This window comes from Triticum urartu, chromosome 5 (genome assembly GCF_003073215.2).
Source record: "Triticum urartu cultivar G1812 chromosome 5, Tu2.1, whole genome shotgun sequence".
Classification (NCBI taxonomy): Eukaryota; Viridiplantae; Streptophyta; class Magnoliopsida; order Poales; family Poaceae; genus Triticum; species Triticum urartu.
In genome coordinates, this window is record NC_053026.1 from 525857881 (window position 1) to 525876747 (window position 18867).

General features: G+C 42.6%; 2 protein-coding genes across 3 annotated transcripts; both read left to right on the plus strand.

Annotated features, from left to right (window-relative positions):
• The first annotated feature begins 818 nt into the window (after positions 1-818).
• LOC125510365 (SRSF protein kinase 1-like) lies at positions 819-4102 on the plus strand. The gene is made up of 4 exons (XM_048675512.1): positions 819-1239; positions 1682-2470; positions 3405-3452; positions 3533-4102. The coding sequence occupies exons 1-4, from the start codon at positions 1030-1032 to the stop codon at positions 3761-3763; spliced, it is 1278 nt and encodes a 425-aa protein (XP_048531469.1). The 5' UTR covers positions 819-1029; the 3' UTR covers positions 3764-4102.
• Positions 4103-7923: 3821 nt separating this feature from the next.
• Positions 7924-17444, plus strand: LOC125510366 (DNA mismatch repair protein MLH3-like). 2 transcript variants are annotated; one of them, XM_048675514.1, is made up of 25 exons: positions 7924-8241; positions 8680-8814; positions 9036-9087; positions 9171-9218; positions 10143-10300; positions 10398-10455; positions 10647-10704; positions 10811-10903; positions 10987-11152; positions 11239-11254; positions 11352-11575; positions 12139-12217; positions 12326-12367; positions 12465-13913; positions 13993-14086; positions 14168-14270; positions 14374-14574; positions 14909-14953; positions 15029-15082; positions 15212-15318; positions 15573-15621; positions 16221-16280; positions 16622-16694; positions 16811-16896; positions 17035-17444. In XM_048675514.1, exons 2-25 carry the CDS (start codon positions 8689-8691, stop codon positions 17230-17232), a joined length of 3639 nt encoding a protein of 1212 aa, XP_048531471.1. In that variant the 5' UTR covers positions 7924-8241; positions 8680-8688; the 3' UTR covers positions 17233-17444. The 2 variants fall into 2 exon arrangements, 1 of the variants encoding a protein (XP_048531471.1); XR_007284565.1 differs by lacking the exons at positions 16221-16280; positions 16622-16694; positions 16811-16896; positions 17035-17444 and having other exon boundaries at positions 15029-15050.
• The last annotated feature ends 1423 nt before the right edge of the window (positions 17445-18867 follow it).

Consider the following 18867-nt stretch of genomic DNA (forward strand, 5'->3'; position numbering starts at 1 on the left):
ACGTCAAATACTTTTAGGGGAACGTAAATGAGTACGTGATATTAGAATAAAAAGAAATCGATAACGACGTATATTATTAGTGGAAACATAAATTAGTACGAAATATATGAAACAAAAACGGACACAAGTAACGCCGAAAGTAAATTTGGATCGAATTGAAAGTAGTACAGATATAGAAGCAAGTATTTGTAGGAGAAGGAAAAAACTTTTTTTTTCGAAAAGGAGAAGAGAAAACTAAAACGTGATGAAAAGAAAAACACGCCAAAACCAACAAACCAGGTTTTCTTTTTCGTGCGCCCGTATGGCTGAAAATGATCTCACACGAGGATCACATAGTTCAGTGGCTTTGAATCCTTTTCCGCTATGAATCAGTGTTGCATTGTTCACATGAAAGTTTTGTGTTCCCGCCTCCGTACCATTTTCATCCTACTTCTTGTGCATGAGTCCACACAAAATTACGTTGTGAATAATTAAAAAGTTGTAAAAAAAAGCAGTGATTTTTTTGTGAGAAAAAAACCGTGATTAAATCATGATTACAGAGAGGGAATTGGGCTCCAAAAATGTGATTTAAGGGGTGCTTTGGTTTGACCGTGGGTTTTATGTGCCGATTGATTGGTCCAAAATGAGCACTTTACTATTTTGATGACCTGTGATGAATTAGCAATCAAAACAATCAATTAATCCATGCATGGATATGTATGGAGAAATGCATGGATATGTATGGAGAAATGCATGGATATGTATGGACAATGGAGTAACGCAATAGTATAAAGCAGTGCCACGGGGAGCCCCTCCGTCCACTCCAGACTCCACCGGAGGCAGGCAGCTGGTGGTGTGGTGGTGGGGTGCCGGAACGGTCACTTTTCTCCCTCCGCCCCCCACCCAACAAAACTAATTCCACTCCACCAGGAAAATCCCCAGCCAAACCAAATCAAACCGAACCCGGCCTCCTCCCTGTCCCTAGTCCCCCCCGCCCGCCTGCGCCCCCCTTTCGAATCCGGAGGAGCTCGCCGGCCGGCGGATCGGCCGATGGCGGCGTTCGGCGGCAACGGGTACTGCTACTCGTCGGGGTCGGAGGACGAGGAGGAGGAGGAGGAGGGGGCCGAGGGGTACCGGAAGGGCGGCTACCACGCCGCGCGCCCCGGGGACCGCTTCGCCGGCGGCAGGTTCGTCGCGCAGCGGAAGCTCGGCTGGGGCAACTTCTCCACCGTCTGGCTCGCCTACGACACCCTCCTCAGCGTACGCCCGCCCGCCCCCCCTCCCCTCATCTTGGTTCTGTTTCTTCTTCCTGCTCTGTTTTCTTCGCCCGCCCTTCTCGGCGTGCTCGCTCATGGCGCGGCCGTCGCCGTCGGGGGATTCCCATCGGCCGCTATTGGATTCCGCCAACTCCGGCGGGGGCCGTTCGCCGCAACCCAAAACGATGCGCTTTGCCCCTTTTACCCATGTTCCATTGCTTTGGCTCTGTTCAAATTCGGGCCGGCAGAACTCTGCACCGATCTTTGTCTTCTTTTTTTTGCCAAATTCGTGATCTCTGTTGCAAAGATTACAGGTTTATTCTCTGATATGTGCAAACTGGGACCAAAACTAATATTTACCGTCCTCCATCGGTAATGGAACTCTGTATTTTACGGTTTGTGCACGACATGTTATTAACTGGATACGGCCATTGCAAAACCTGCAGAGATTCGTGGCGCTCAAGATCCAGAAGAGCGCGAGGGACTACGCGCACGCCGCGCTCCACGAGATCGAGCTGCTGTCCGCGGCGGCCAAGGGCGACCCCACCAATTCCAAGTGCGTCATCCAGCTGCTGGACCATTTCAAGCACGCCGGCCCCAACGGCAAGCACATTTGCCTGGTCACCGAGTTCCTCGGCGACAGCCTGCTGCGGCTCATACGGTACAACCGGAATAAGGGCATCGGGCTGAGCAGGGTGAGGGAGATTTGCCGGTCGGTGCTGACCGGCCTCGATTACATGCACCGAGAGCTCGGCATTATCCACACCGATTTGAAGCCGGAGAATGTCCTCCTAGTGTCGACGATAAACCCGTCCAAGGACCCGGTGCGCTCGAGGCTCACCCCGATTCTCAAGAGGCCAGAGGGGAATCAGTACCGCACGCCATCCATCAGTTTCAGCGAGAAGATGCTTAAGACGCGGGCGAGGCGCGCCGTGGCGAAGATTCTGCAGAGGCGGGTGTCGCTCGGTGGGTTCACGGCAGACATGGTTAAGGAGAGAAGCCTGGATGGCATTAGTATGAAGTGCAAGATTGTCGATTTCGGGAATGCCTGCTGGGCTGATCAGCAGGGTGATGGTGTGATACAGACAAGGCAGTATAGGGCACCCGAGGTTATCATCGGTTCTGGGTATTCTTATTCTGCTGATATGTGGTCGTTCGCTTGTATGGCGTTTGAGCTTGCCACCGGTGACATGCTGTTTGCTCCCAACACTTGCCAAGGTTGCAGTGAAGATGAGGTAAAAAAAACATAATTTTCGTGTCGCTTCTTTCAGCACTTTTTTGCTTATACTAGTAGCATTAGCAATGATGGTTTTATCATATATTCTTGCTTACTAGTATATGGGTTTTCTAACATTAGTCAAAGTGTCAAAACTAGTCCATTTTCCTTATGCCGAGGCTGCGGACATCACCCTATTTTTGTGTATTCCTGCTGTTGTTATGTTGGTCGATTGAGTCATGGCAATTGATAAACTACACTATAAAAAGTAGACGCTTTGGATCATGTGCCACTTTAAAATTCAAAAGAAGATGCAACCAACCTGACAGCACCAACCTAGCAACTGAAATATTTAAATGAAATGTGAACTGATATTGCGAGGGCTGCGTTCCCAGGAATTGCGATTTGAGCACTTTTCTGCTAGTACTAGCATGCTTTTTTGGTTTCTTTTTGTTTATTATGACCCTGCAAAGCAACCCCCATTGTACAAACTGAAGCCATAGAAACAATTTGATGTTCAGTTACCAACCATCATAGGACTGGTGTACAATAGAAGTGCATCTTAATGTGGTATACCGGTACAGATCTAAGTGTGCTGTTCTGGTTGTCCGCTTTTCTGTTATTCTTGCCAGATGTAATACACTGGCACAAAACAAAGTACCGAGTACCGACAATGACAGATTGTTCCGTAGCCAGTGATTATCAGCTAAAAGATTTGTTATACTCTTACCTGCTGGACTGTCCTCTAAAGCGGATCACACACCTTACCTATGTAAGATTGTCAAATCTGACAGATATAGTACTTATTAACTGTCAAATGGACAGATATAGTACTCATTAAGCAATCAACTTCAGATGTTGACTCTTAGCTGCAAAGTCTACAGTGGTGGCATCACATCCAAGTGTTGTTATCTCACCAACCAACCAACTCATCTCTCTATGACTCTTTGCAGGATCACCTAGCTCTGATGATGGAAACTCTGGGAAAGATGCCTAAGAAGGTCCCTACAATATCTTGTAACTCCCTTTGTCATGTTGTCTAATCCCAAATGCCGTATCTAATCCTGCCGTTGTCTTTCAGATTGCCACCTCAGGCACCCGTTCCAAGGATTACTTCAACCGGTACGGAGACCTGAAGAGGGTCAAAAGAATGAGGTTCTGGCCCCTCGAGCGCGTGCTAGTCGAGAGGTACAATTTCACCGAGCCGGACGCCAAAGGGCTTGCCGACTTCCTCCGCCCGATTCTCGATTTTGATCCGGAGAACAGGCCGACCGCCGCCGAGTGCCTGAAGCACGCATGGCTCAACAACTGATTCAACCAAACCACCAAGTAATAACATCAGAAGCAGCCTAACAGACAATAGCTTTACAGAGGAGGCCGAGTGTTAGACATCAGCTCCGGCGAGCACTGATTTCGACATGGCTCGATGAACCATCTGCAGCGGTAACCGATGATCCGGGTTCTTTTTTTTAATCTTCGTGGCATCATCGTCGTCATGATCGTGTGTTTTTGGTGTAGGGAGTGGGCTAGTGGGTGTGTTGTGGCCTTGTGGGTGCAGAAGCTGATGTAGTAGTTGTGGTGTTTATTTATTCTGCATGTGAGGTGGTGTAAGAAGATGTTTGGTGGTAGTGTGATCTGGCCTTCAGCTTTATTTTAGCTTTCCGTTTGCTGGTTGAGTAGGAAGGAGCAAGTGCGATGCGCTGACATGCTGCGGTGCAGTGTGGTTCAATTCTTGCTTGCTGTGCGCTGGAAAGCTGGGTTTTACATGTTGCTGGGTTCAGAAGAAGCAGACACCGTGCTGCCTGCCTGTGCCTTGCCTCTTGTAGCAGATTGCTTCACGCTGCTGCTCAGCAGTGATTCCAGCTGCGGCCCCTACTGTTTACATAAGTACAGTGGTTAGAGAATCTCCAACGAGTCCCATAAATAAGTTCACCTAAAAGTGGTTTTAGCATCAACGAGTCCCATAAAAAAGGAAAATGTTAATCTGACATCAGATTTTTAAGCATGGTAAATCGAACGGTTTTCATGGCAAATCGCGTAGCATGACAAATCTCTTCGACAGGCATGGCAAATCCTAGCAAAAAAAACGTTAGATTTGCCATTTTTAAAAATCTGGCATCAGATTTATAGCAGGGTCCTGAAAAAGTTCCTCTGAAAGTGGTTTTATGGGGTGTTCGTATAACTTAGGGGTGGTTTGCTTGTACAACTCGCTTGTGTAGTTTAGCTGTCAAGGTTAAAATTGCACATTACCTTTTTTTTGCGTGTGTAAATTGCACATTACAAATTGGGTAATGTTATTTGGTGGACATTCGCTGGGGTGCATGGCAAAATGAACGTTTTTCCGTGACATATATTTATGTGTTGGCATGGCATTTTTTCGGACGGACAAGGCAATTTTCGGAGCAAGATCCTTTATTTGCCGGTATTTGTCATGTGATTTTGAAGAAATTGCCATGTCGTTTCGAAGAATTTGCCATAAAAAATGTTCACAATTGCCATATGGTTCATATATTTTCATAACAAAATCGAACATTTGCTGTCTATTGGGGTCCTACAAATTTGGATGTACACAAAATATTAAAAAAAATGAACAACAGATTCTCAACAGCATGTCATCTGTCATTCCACTAAGTTTGACATGGTCTACTTGAGTCACACAATTAACCAGCCCAACTATTCCAATAGGTCTTCATGCTTTGATCGGTCACTGCAATTGGATCAATGTTACACTCTGTCATGTCATAGCCAATGCGTTATCCTCATCTGTGTAGAAGCTGCCCCCCCCCCCCCCCCACCTCTTCGTTGTCTTCCGTTGTCTTCGAAGCAACATCAACTTGATCATCGCCACCCTGAAATGAAGCGGACAAAGACATATCGCGTATGCCTACTGCCTCGGTCATCGCATCCATGTATGATTGTTGATTGCATTATCACATTGTATAGAATATTGAGCAATGCAAATTATGATTGTGAAATGTACAATAAACAAGCAATTTTAACAAACGAGTAATACAAAAAAAATTACTTGTCATCCGCTTCGTCATACACCTCATTGGCGTTGTACATGTCAAAGTCCTCATCGACCTTGGAGTAGGCGGACATGGCCAACGACATGTGCATGAAGGACTTTTGCATCATTGTGTGGTAGATAGGGGTGAAGATCGGTAGCATGGGCGGCGACACGGATGAATGACCAACCATGGCCGCAACCGTTGTCGTCTTCTTCGGTGTCTGTGGCTTCGTAGCTAGTGAGGTAGGTCGGTCGGGGGGGGGGGGGGGGGGGGGGGGGGGGGGGGGCGGGGGGAGCGGAGCCACTTGGCCAATGTATCTCCTAGGCCAGGCCAGTAGTGGCACAACGCCAACCGCTGGAAGCAGGGTGCTTAGCAATGCACCACCAAATGACGGCAACAATGTTGGATTAGAGGCAACATTGGCAGTGGTCATCTGCGTCGGCATCGCGGCAGCGAAAAACAAAGAAGCACATGGAAGTCCACGCATGAGATAGGAGTTCTTTGGCACCAAATCTAGGGGAATGTTTACAGGAAGGATAAACTCTCCCTACATGGAGGGGAAATTGGGCAGATTATACGAGGTTCCCTTTTTTGTTTACGGGAACCGTCAGAGCACTTTTTTGGGCCAACTCCCACTAAACCACAAATTTTCACAGGAAAGGGGATGCTATTGGATTATTGCTTTTCCAAGGACTTGCTTCCCTAAATGATTTCTCGCATGAAAAAGAATGTTCGTGCGCACAAATTATTACCTGAAAACAAGTTGCAAAAAAATAATTTTGTTGTACATTGTCTATGGTAATGACTAGTGGTCATATTCGCATCTTGCTTCTCTTTTACTATTTGTAGTAGTGTTGCTTGTGTGCTCTTGATACATTGTATTCATGATATATGATAAGATTATGTTTTGTTATATCCTTCTTGTACGCCTACCTTCTTCTTCTCCGTATGGGGCGACCTCCTCTCCCTTCCTACCTTGGCTACCTCTATTCTTCTCCATCATTGCTCCCATCCTCTTGTCCACCAATTTGCAGTTGGAGTGAATCTTTCTTGTTTGTCCGCCCATTTGTTGGCATGCCATGTATGCACTTTCCTCGTCATCGACTTGTCTACGCAAGCGATTGTCGACCATTGGTGTTGACCCATTCCCTACCAGGCCACCACACTTCCATATCCCCATTGCCGGTGCCACCACCTCACTCTTGCTGCCATGGACGCCACCTCTAATATATCTTCGAGATGAGCTGAAGGAACGGGAAAACCTCATGCAAAAACTTAATGAAACTAAACCTAGCCCTTGTTGCGGTCATTGCTTTCAAAGATGCGCGATTAGAAATTAGGGGGGCGGGGGGGGGGGGAATTCTTGATGTAAAAGCCAATAGGGGCTCCTCCCCTACTAGTCTAGCTTTTTTAGAGACAGAAGAGCTAAGCAGTGTTACACAAAAGAATAGCATGGGCACGAGAATTCTTGATGTAAAAGCCAATAGGGGCTCCTCCCCTACTAGTCTAGCTTTTTTAGAGACAGAAGAGCTAAGCAGTGTTACACAAAAGAATAGCATGGGCACGAGAATTCTTGATGTAAAAGCCAATAGGGGCTCCTCCCCTACTAGTCTAGCTTTTTTAGAGACAGAAGAGCTAAGCAGTGTTACACAAAAGAATAGCATGGGCACGAGAATTCTTGATGTAAAAGCCAATAGGGGCTCCTCCCCTACTAGTCTAGCTTTTTTAGAGACAGAAGAGCTAAGCAGTGTTACACAAAAGAATAGCATGGGCACGACAACATGGGTTCAAGGTATGTTTGGTTCATATCTAGCTTTGCAAAAACTAGCCTTAGGTAATTGTGTGTAACAAAACATATTGTCATTTTCTGTTGGAATATATGAGTCATGGACCATATGAAATTCAAAATCGTGGCAACAGGTTGCCATTTTTTTTGGAATATATGGGTCATGGATCATCTGAAATTCCAAAGCGTGGCAAAGTACATCGAAAATGATTTCATCCATTTTTTGTCTGAACAAACTATTGGCCTATCATTTTTTAGGGTTCTACCATTCTTTTGTTTAGTTCATACTAGTTAATGTGTACGTGCAATGCACGTTAATTTGGAAGTATATTAAGTGCATGCCGATATTAAATAGGATATTAGTTGCGTGTTATTATGTGATTAGCACTATATTTGGCATGAAATTAACTGCACGTTAAACATGTTGAACGCTCAACATTGAAGCAGTATAGGTCGTTGAATTGACATGATTTGATGGCTGAGATTAATTGAATCTGCCTCTTTAGATCTTTTTATACTGGTGTGGATATAGATATAGATACTGTATATTATAGGCCTATCCTGCACTAAATTGGACTTGTTAGACCGTGCAGGGCCTCTGGGCCCGATAAAAGAGGCCCTGCAAGGCCCAACACGGCTTGCAAATTTCACCCCAACCCCCCTCCCAAACAGAAAATTAACAATTCCCCCCCTCCTCTCTCCCACCACCGACTGCCCGCGCCATTCCTCTCCCTCTTCAGCTCCACCGGCGGCGAGCCCCCGTCCTATCCCCCCGGCCCCCGCGAAGCAGCCGCGAGCGCTTTATCCGCCGGCCCGCCCTCTCCGCGGCCGAAGGGCTCCCGCCGCGCCGCGGCCTTCCTCTCCTCCTCGGCCGCCGCCCGCCGCCACCCCGGCCCCCGTCGGACGCGTCACCGGAATCGCCGTTCCCGCTCCAGCCTCGGCGCTCCCCCGCCATCCCAACGCTGCCCACGATTTCGGCCATTGGGTTCTCAGGTACGGCCACTTCTCCGTCCACGACTGGTTAAACCCTAACGAACCTCCAAAAAACTCGGGCGCACCCCATCTAGATCCGCCTTTTGTAAGAGTAGGACGTGATGGTTTGCTCGTCCAATGTGCTCGCGAGTTGGGGCTGGCGTAGTGGCGTTCTGAGTTGCAGCCTAGATAATCTGTTCCCTTATGTTCCAAAAAAAAGAGAAAAAGAAAAACAATCTGTTCCTTACCATGTTGGTTGGTTGGCTACATGCACATTTTGCCTCAATGATAGAACTGCATCTGTAATCTCACATCGTGATCAGTCCTCACCTGATGAAAAGTAGCATATCGACAAGTTAGTTAGTTATCTGAAGTTTCTGGAATAGTTTTCGGACACTGCCTGCTTCGATACATTTCAGTCTTTACCGTTGGCTGATCTAAGTTCTTTTTTTTTACCAGAACACGTCGATGCAGAGCATAAAACGCTTGCCCAAAAGCGTCCACAGCTCCTTGCGCTCAAGCATTATCTTGTCTGACCTCCCAAGGGTTGTCGAGGAGTTGGTATATAATAGCATCGATGCAAATGCCAGAAAGGTATGCCTTTCAAATGTAGGAGAATAGAAAAGAATCTCTATATGCTGTCCTGAATAGGTTTCCTTTGATTTGAACATAAATGCAAAACAGTCCACAGTTCGGCTTGTATTTTCTATATTGGGTATTGCTTTTTTACTTTCACATTCAAAAAGGGTAAATGATCTACATTGGTATTCTCAGCATCATGTATTGGCATTTTTATACGCCTGTACCTATTTCAGATCGACGTTTCAGTAAATGTCAGAGCATGTTATGTTAAAGTGGAAGATGATGGTATGTGCTTGCATTACGTTTTGAACTTTCTTATCACTGGGATTTGCTTCTGAAAAACTTGTTTTTTGTTGTACTTATTGCAGGTTGTGGTATTGCTCGAGATGAATTGGTTCTATTAGGAGAAAAATATGGTAAGTTAGATTTTTTTGTTTGTTTGTATTTATAAGCTTGCCTTTTCCTAACTCAGCAGTACTATTTGCTTTATCTTAAAAATTGCATCGTTGCAACTGATCCTTGCACAGTGAATCATATCTTTTGGGGGCTCATTTGAATTCATGGACATCAGAATGAGATTTTTCTCATACAGAAATGACTGCTTGATTTGCTTCGAAAAGCCATTCTGTGATAGTTGACCTCGATGATTGATATTCAAAGGGGATATGCTTATTCTACCCTGAATTCTTATTGTTACTTGCATAAGGCTATAAATTGACGACTGATAAATGACCAAGGGTGCTTTATTTTCACTAGAAGGGCATGCAAATATATTTAATCATCAGTAGGTACATACAGATTCCAAGATAACATACTTACATACATTTATTTCATCACTCGTTGGTCGTGACATGTTAGTTGCATTAGTACCTCCAGCTGGCTGATTTTTTATCTTGTTTTCTTCTCTCACTGTTCAACTCAATTTAGTTTATATCCTGTCATCATCGTTGGATTGGATTCTTTTGGTTGTTAATAAGTAGGAACTCCTTTGATGGAACTAGGAACCCCTCCTTTGATTGAAACTAGGAATCCCTTCTTTGGTGGAACTAGGAACCCCTTCTTCTTTGATGGAACTAGGAACCCTTCCTTCTTTGATGGAACTTGGAACCCCTTCTTCTTTGGTGGAACTAGGAACCCCTTATTCTTTGACGGAACTAGGAACCCCCCTTTCTTTGACGGAACTAAGGAACCGCTTTTTTCAGATTCAATTAATTATCTTGTTTGTCATTTGTTAAGTAGAGGCTCACCACCTTGTGCAAGTATCTAAAGAAAGAACTACTCAATGCTATTCAGTGGATTTCAGTGTGCTAATGATGTATAACCTCCTTCTGCCATCACAGCAACATCCAAGTTTCCTGATGTCATGGGTGATGCGGAATCTAGTTCTAGAAGTTTTGGATTAAATGGTGAAGCGCTCGCATCACTTTCTGATATCTCTGTGGTTGAAGTCAGGACGAAGGCTCGTGGGAGGCCAAATTCGTACTGCAAGATAATAAAGGCACCGCTTACACACTATACCCATTTACTGTTGTGCATACTCTTGACCTATTCATGTATAATGTATCTGAATGTCTTGTCCTGTGGCAACTGCACAGGGATCCAAATGCTCACATTTAGGAATAGATGACCAGAGGGAAGCTGTTGGTACAACAGGTACTTGTTTGATATTTTTCTTGAATAAAAGCAGAGTGGCTGTTATGCATGCTACACATGTTCACCAAGTTAGGCACACTATAATACACAATGCATGTGAAGAATGAGATGCTGTCATTTTTCTCTAGTCATGTGTGCTATATTTTTGTCATGTTCTTGGCGAACTTATCAGAGAAGTTTCATCTTTGTAGTTGTTGCTCGGGAGCTTTTTTATAACCAGCCTGTGCGGAGAAAACAAATGCAATCTGGGTATATTTGACCTTTATTTATTGTTCACATGTACATGTTTCTCTGATTTCACAGCTTTGTATGATAAATAATTTGAGTAATGATTTCTAAATGTAATATTTTGTAGTCATAAAAGAGAACTGCACAATGTGAAGAAGTGTGTCCTGCGAATTGCACTTATTCATCCACAGCTTTCAGTCAGACTTCTTGACACTGACAGGTAGAGGTATTCTACCATGCTATACTAGGCATTTTAGTCTTACCTACATATTTACAATTTACATGTCTTTTCTACAAATGCAGCGAAGATCAGTTGCTATACACAGTTCCTTCATCATCCCCTTTGCCTCTTATATCAGACAGTTTTGGAAATGATGTCTCCAGTTGCCTTCATGAAATATCTACCTCACATCAAAGCTGGGCTCTTTCAGGGCACATCTCTGGACCAACAAATGTGTTCTGTAATAAGGTAATGTCATTTCTGTGTATTCCGAGCTGTTCAAACTGAAGTTTTGACAAATTTTCTTTAGCAAAGTGCACTTTTTTCCATTTCAGGATTTCCAGTACTTGTGTATCCTACAGTCCTATTCGGCAATTATTCGTTATCTACTTTCCTTTACCATTTTTCAAATACTTGAGTTGGAGACATCATCCTTTACTTCTCAAAGATATCAACTCAAGATTCGTCAGTAGAAGCCCAATCCATAATATTCTGAATAGTCTGGCAGCTAGTTTCCAGTCTTCTATTACAAGGACGATTGAAGAAACCGATATTCAGAGCCGAAAGAGGCAGAAGACTAATGTCTACCCTGCATTTTTGCTGAACTTCTTCTGCCCTAGATCTAGCTATGATCTACATTTTGAGCCTTCAAAGACTATTGTGGAATTCAAGGTGATTCAACGTATATGTGTGCTTTTGAGTTCTGATTTTCCCATTTTTTCTAGGAAAGGTTGATTTTTACTACTTGTATGGATATTACACACACTTTGTTTTTATTCAAAATTGGACAAGCACACTTCGTGTCTCTGGCATCCTATATATCAAAGTAAGTGATCCTATTTAAATTCACATGCAAGCCATCCACATCATCAAGCGCATGTAACACTTCCACTTTCCACTACATGCAAGCCCTCCACATCATCATTTTTTATTTTTTCAGCAACAAATAATTGAACTTGAATGTCACAAGGCAATATAACATGCATCCACCCTCTATTTGCCTCTAGGTTTGCCGCCTGTCATATGGTGAGAATGTGGTGCAATATTATTCTCATATGTATATTCTAATTTTATTTTGATAATTTCATTGCTATTAATTTCCGCAGCAACTTGGGGGGGGGGGGGTTATCTAGTGTAAGAAATAAGACGTTGATGTCTTTTATGTTTTCCATTTTCAGCTGAATTTACTCTCTCATAGCTTAATTTTAATATTTCCTTCTTTTCTTACTGTTCAGGATTGGCAAAGTATCTTGTTTTTCTTTGAACAAACTATCACAAACTACTGGAAGAAGCATGTACCACAATCATCAAAAGGTTAGAGGCTAAGATCTTCATTTGCCTTGTAATGTCTTAAAACTGAATAATTTTGGAGAAGTTCTTGGTATGAATGGATTTGTAACTGTTACCCTTTCCTACTGGCAGGCAAAGCTATTGATGATACCTGTGTTCCTCTGAAAAGTGATGGTTAGTGACTTCTGGTGAACATATTTTACTTCTTTGATTCTCATTTGTTTTTCTTTGTTGTGACCTTTCTTCACGTGTTGTGGTGTTGTGGCTGCAGTGAAGTTGAATAGGGCCTTCCTAAAGCATCAAAATGTACAGAACAAGGAAGATGATGCTGATTTACAGGATCACACTCCACGTAAGAGTTCAGTCAGAGAAAGCAATTTTGGTACAGGTGCAGCAACAGCTCCTAAAGACCTGGACTACTTTTCTTTTGATATGAAACCATCCCCATGGCATGTCTGTTATCCAGATCGAATCAGCGATGCATCTGAACACTCTGACAATGTTGCTAGGAACGATCTTACACATTTTCCTAAAAGGGTCAGTTATCAGTGGTTGGAGGATGGTTCCTCCGAGCTAGAAGACTGTAGTCTTTCAGGTGCTAACCCAACTGTTTGGAAAAAGCGACGGATGGAAGGTATATTCCATGGGCATGCATATTCCTGTGAAGTTGGAAATTTTGAAGATGTGCAAACTGAAGGCCTTTCAGCTGATAACCAAGAGTCTGAGATAATGGGTCCAGAAATTGATCTCCAAGAACCTTGCTTTGGGGTTGTCAATAGACCCAACAGAATTACCTGTGATTTTATGCATAATGAAACTAATATAAATGGAAACATGTCTGGCTGTGATGGATTATATACTGAATTTGATAGATTCGATGATGATTGCCTACTCAATGAAGTCACAGAGACAATGGGTGATATTTCTTGCCCTGAGATGCCCCACTTCAGTGATGAATTCTACCATGAAGGTTGTAGTACCCCCATTATCTTGAAAAGGTGCAGTACAAGAAAGCAGTTGGGGACTGCAGCAGGATATGTTGACGGCCTTGAAACTAATGCAATTGCTCAGATGAACTTCCCTGATATCCGTGCAACGTGGGAAAGTGACGTCATGGATATGTCCTCCATCAAAGATAACCATCTTCATTTATCTCATTCATTCTTGTTACCTGATACACCTAGCAGTCAAAGTCATGCAAGGACTGGCTTGGAATTGCAGAGGAGATCAAGTAAAAGGTTTGCTTCTTGGAACTGTGAAAATATGGACAGTGATTTTAGATCTACTTGGGACAGATTCACCAGTAATTCGTCAAGAATATGTGAAGGATCTAAACATTTCAATAACTTAGATGATGAACCTCAGTCACCGAATTACCTCAATCATGTCGATCAGTTTGTTTCTGAAGATGATGAGATACCGTGGAAATCAAAAATCAGTGCACCATTGTCACACATTATTTCTCCCGAGAAAAGTACCAACGGTTACCAGTTGAATGGCTCTTCTTCCCACCTGGCAAACAACAGTGTGCCTATTAAAGATCTACCTAATCAAGACAATTTTGGATGCGACAGGAGATCCAGGTTTTCCAAGGGTAGATCTAGGAGCTGTTCTGCCCCACCATTTTACAAAGGCAAACGAAAATTCCCTGGATTAAATCATCCTCAGACTAAATTGACAGCAGACGGTGATAAAGATATCCCCATTAAGGACTCAGAAGGTTATTCTTCTTGCAACCTTTGCCATCCTTGTGTATTGTGTTGTCAGTGCTAACTTTGTACTGTTCGAATTGAATGTAGAAACTGCACCTGCACCAGAGAATATCTCAAATATGAGTGCAACCCAGCCTATTCCTGAGACTTGCAGCAGTGAATTTTGTGGCCTAAATTTCAGGTATTCTGCTATTGCCCGCATTTACGTAATGCTGAAAAAGTCCTTGAGCCTGTTACTGAACGCTTCTCTCATTTGGGTCAGCTTGAAGGGAAACGTGAAAATGCATGAAGAGACATGTTCTGATGGGCTTGAAAATTTTACTGCTCAAATAACTAAATGGCGGGATGACTCTGACCAGCATACAGTTGAGCATGCATTAAAGTTTGAGATACTCACATATATGGACTTGAATATGGCCCAGTTACTGTGCACTAATTCTATGCTTACTATTTTATCTCCTTGTGTAGGCTTTGGAGTCGCCACATATTCCTTCCGCATGCTACGACGATATACTTAACATTTCTTCTGGGCCTTTACATCTCTCTTCTAGCTCGCTAGTTCCTGAGTGTATTGATAAAAATTGCTTTGAGGAGGCAAGAGTTTTGTTGCAGCTGGATAAGAAATTTATTCCCGTCATATCTGGGGAAATGCTACTCCTTGTTGATCAGGTTTGTAGCTTATTACTTGATAAACAGCATTCCTGGCAAATGAAATATTTTTAGTAGTATATCTATTTATTGTTTCTTTGCAGTAATAATAATTAGCGAATGTTCATGAAGTGGATCCTTGACTTCATCATGCTTGATCGCAGTTTTTTTTGTTGTTGAGGTTTTTGGATATATGTCCAATATCAGAAAGTATTCCTATTATATCGCGATAGTGAATTCTGAAGCATGCATTCCCTATGTTCGTGTAATTTCGAAAGTAGACAATGCATGTATGATGGCAGAAAATATTTTCTGAGATATTTAGAAAGTCATGTCCTATCTTACTCCTGTGCAGCATGCAGCTGATGAAAGGATACGTTTGGAGGAGCTCCGTAGCAAGGTTGTTAATGGTAAACTTACCAGGGAACAACTTTTAAATAGGGCTTTTCATCTTACATGTTGATTGGATTTTCAGGTTTTATCAGATGAAGACCGAGGTATCACTTACTTGGACTCAGAGAAGGAAATGGTACCTCATGTTCTTATATTTGTCATCTGCTGCGTTGTGTTAATATAACACGTGTGGACATGCGCGAATGTTGTAGTGTTATAAACTGAGTTTTTGATAGCTAATGCTAAGACTTCCATGTGGTGCCAGGCTCTCCCTGAGGCTGGATTTCAATTGTTCCAGAAGTATGCTGAGCAGATTCAGAAATGGGGCTGGATTATCAACAATTCCAGCACTTCCTCTCATTCATTCAAAAAGTATGTGTTTGATTACCATCTGGTCTTATTTTTTTATCGGTTTTGTCTTATAAGCTATATTTTTCATGAAATTGTTTCACACGTTTCTGTTTGTTCATTTTAGTTTTCCAGTCCCCTTTCAGTACTTAACGCATCTCCTTTTCTTTTTTAACAACTTGAGATTTGACTGTAGTTTTCTTTAGATTTTGCAATTTTGTTAGCACTTACAGAATCCTTCTGTTGATACTAAGATATACCATTTACTTTATACTCAGGAACATGAACATTCTGAGGAAACAAGGCCGTGTAGTTACCCTTGCTGCTGTAAGCAACCTTTTCTATCATCTATATCCATTCAACGCGTTTGTAATATTGCTGTTCCTACATATGTTACTTCAATCTTCTACCGGGTTAGGAGTCCTATTGGTTTGTACTATTGCTGAGATCCGTTTATTTCATAGGTAAATGGTTATGTTATAAAACCCCAAAAGTTCGTTTGATCTTCACCTTGAAATTGTGCATAGATTGATAATTACTGTATGAATGGAAAGAGAAGTTAACCTCAGGTTTCTCAAAAGTTTGAAAATAACAGACAAGCTTCAGAAAGTGTTCTACACAATGTTTCCTTGTAATAATATTCAGGCCATATCTTTATGAGATTCATATCACCATGTCTCTTGGAAAGAATCAATCATGTAAGGGATAATTGTTCTTCTTGAGTTGAATAATTTGCAATATCTATTGTGTGTTGTGGTATTGATAGCCCCTGATGTCTTAGGTTATCGTTATCTGCACTTTTGTCTTGTTACCTATTAGAAGTGGAATTGTTCGTTTGTCATCAATTTGACAAATATCTGGTGAAATTTTCTCAGCAAAAACTGCATTATAGTATTTTCGCGTGCTAATGGTCATCTACACCACAGGTTCCATGTATTTTGGGTGTTGATTTGACAGGAAAAGATCTTACGGACTTTATTCAGCAGGTGATCCATACACTTCCTTTTAAGTTCTTCTCATTCATTTAATACATTTAGGACTATGCAAGTCAAACTTTTCGAACGTAGGTTGCTTTTCAGCCTTTTCTTGACACCCTATTTGTACACCAGTAGATGGCTGGTGCTCTCACGTTTGAAAAATGCCAGTCAGGAAGTAGTAACCTGCGGGCATGGCTTCTGAAGTATCATGTAAATTGAGCTCATGAGTGAATTAGGCGAAAATTTGAATCAACGTGCCATTTGCAATGAAAAGAACTGCACCGATTTCACCCACCTGCATGTGTGATTTTGTCACAGCAACTTCACTTACCCGTTGATATTCTCTGTAGCTTGATGAGAGCGACGGGTCATCGTCTATCCCTGCAGCAGTTCTCCGTATTCTTAATTACAAAGCTTGCAGAGGTAAACATTTCATCCCTCATGTTAGTACGCGGAACCTTTTCCTCAAGCATCTTCTGTAATCTGTACCTTCGCTGTAAGCATCATGTCGATACTCACCCTTTGGTTTACAACTGCAGGGGCAATCATGTTTGGCGATCCCTTGCTACCGTCAGAGTGCTCTCTGATCATTGAAGAGCTGAAAGCGACGTCCCTGTGCTTCCAGGTAAACACAAGACAGAAGAATCTCTGGTTCCTTTTTTTTCTGTCGCCACCCAATGATATAGTTTGCGAAGATGTCAGTGAAGATGGGAGCTTCCTTTTGTTCTTCCATAGATGAAATGGAAATACATTTCTCGTGCAGTGTGCTCACGGGCGTCCGACCACCGTGCCCATCGTGAACGTGGCGTCCCTCCGCCGCCACTTGGCAAGGCTGGGAGCGCCGAGCGGGAGGAGCGAGGCGGAGGAGCCCTGGCATGGCCTGTCGCAGCACGAAGCCAGCCTCGAGCGCGCCCGGACCCGCCTCAGACAGCTGAGGAGGCTGCGGCGTGGCACCCTGTAGGATGTAGAGGTAGGGAGACAAGGTAAATAGCCCTCCAGAAATAGTGTGATTTGTATTGTAGGGGGAGGGGGCGACACTGTAAAGTAGCCCCGCGCGCATTCGTTTCTGCCGTAGAGATGATAAAGCAAGCATCAACCAGTCTGCTTGTCGAGAGCAGTCAGTCATTTTCATGTAAATACAATATTAACCGAGCAATAAAATATGGTACAGTACGGAAGCGGATTAGGAGCACTCGGGTGCTCCACCCCCCTATATTCAAAAATAATTCAATAATTCAAAAAAAGCCAAAAAAATCTTGGATATATTTTTGAATCAAATATGACTAGGTATTGTACTCATATAAAATGTTTGGCCAAGGAATAATTCTCGTTGACTTCAGGGCAAAAAATAAATAAATTTATGATGACAATATAGCATGAATAGTATTTGTATCTAGCATTTTTTGGGAAATCTTTGACCCCAGATACAATAAAAGTCATTTCCTATTTAAATCTTTTTATACGAGTGCAATACCTGGTCATGTTTGATTCCATAAAAAGATTCGATTTTTTTGACTTTTTTGAATTACTAAATTATTTTTGTATATAGGGGGGCGTAGCACCCGAGAGCTTTTATGCATTTTCGGGTACAGTATTCACTTTCTTTGTGCAACCGTTTTGTTTCACTCTGGCTCTGCTGAAGCGAGATGCACATACTAATGAAGGATTGCAAGCATACATTATGCGGGGTGATGTCCCCAGCCAATATTACTTCACTGGTCACTCGTTCCTAGTGGTGAGTGCCTATTGCGGTCTTCAAAGCCTGATATAACGAGAGCCTTGACAGGTGTCCCTTTTCTTAACTGCTAGTTGAGTGCATTTTTCAAGGCTTGGCGGGCGACGTACAGTCAACAAAGATGACGGCTAGTATGGTTTTCAATGTGTTATCAGAGATGCTCTTTGGGTTTCTTTTCTTTCATGAAGAAAATATATGTTCGGTGCCGTGGTTGTTTGTTCCGCATCACGGTTGATTGCGATAATCCCATTAGATATCAACCCGATTTTCACATTATTGGATTACCCTTTTTCTTTTCTTATTTCATTATGTTTTAGCACGTTGTGTTATTTTCTCCTCTAGGGCAGTGTGCTGTAGTAGCATCTACTTCCTCCGTTGCTAATATAAATCTTTTTAAAGATTCTAATATGGACTATATGCGAAGCAAGATGAATGAATCTAAACTCTAAAATACGTTTATATACATCCATATGTAGCGTTTATTGAAATCTTTAAAAAGTCTTATATTTAGAAACGGAGGAAGTATGTGACAACCTTACTACGCTTGATATGATATAGAGTACTACTCCCTCCGCCCCATAACGGAGGGAGTATTTGTTTAGCAAGCAGATCGACCATCGATCAAATAATAATCACCAAATAATGTATTTTTCTATTACTTTAGTATGCCTTTACTTATAGTGACATTTATAACAGATCCGGTGTTTTTTCCAAGAAAATTATAGCCTTATATTTTTTGAGTCGAATTATAGCCTTATATAATGTGAAAAGAAAAAATGAAAAAAAAAGCTGTGCCCAAACGAGGCAATCTTCGGCCCATGAGCTTCGTGTACGAAATGGAGGATAACAACGTCGCTGTGG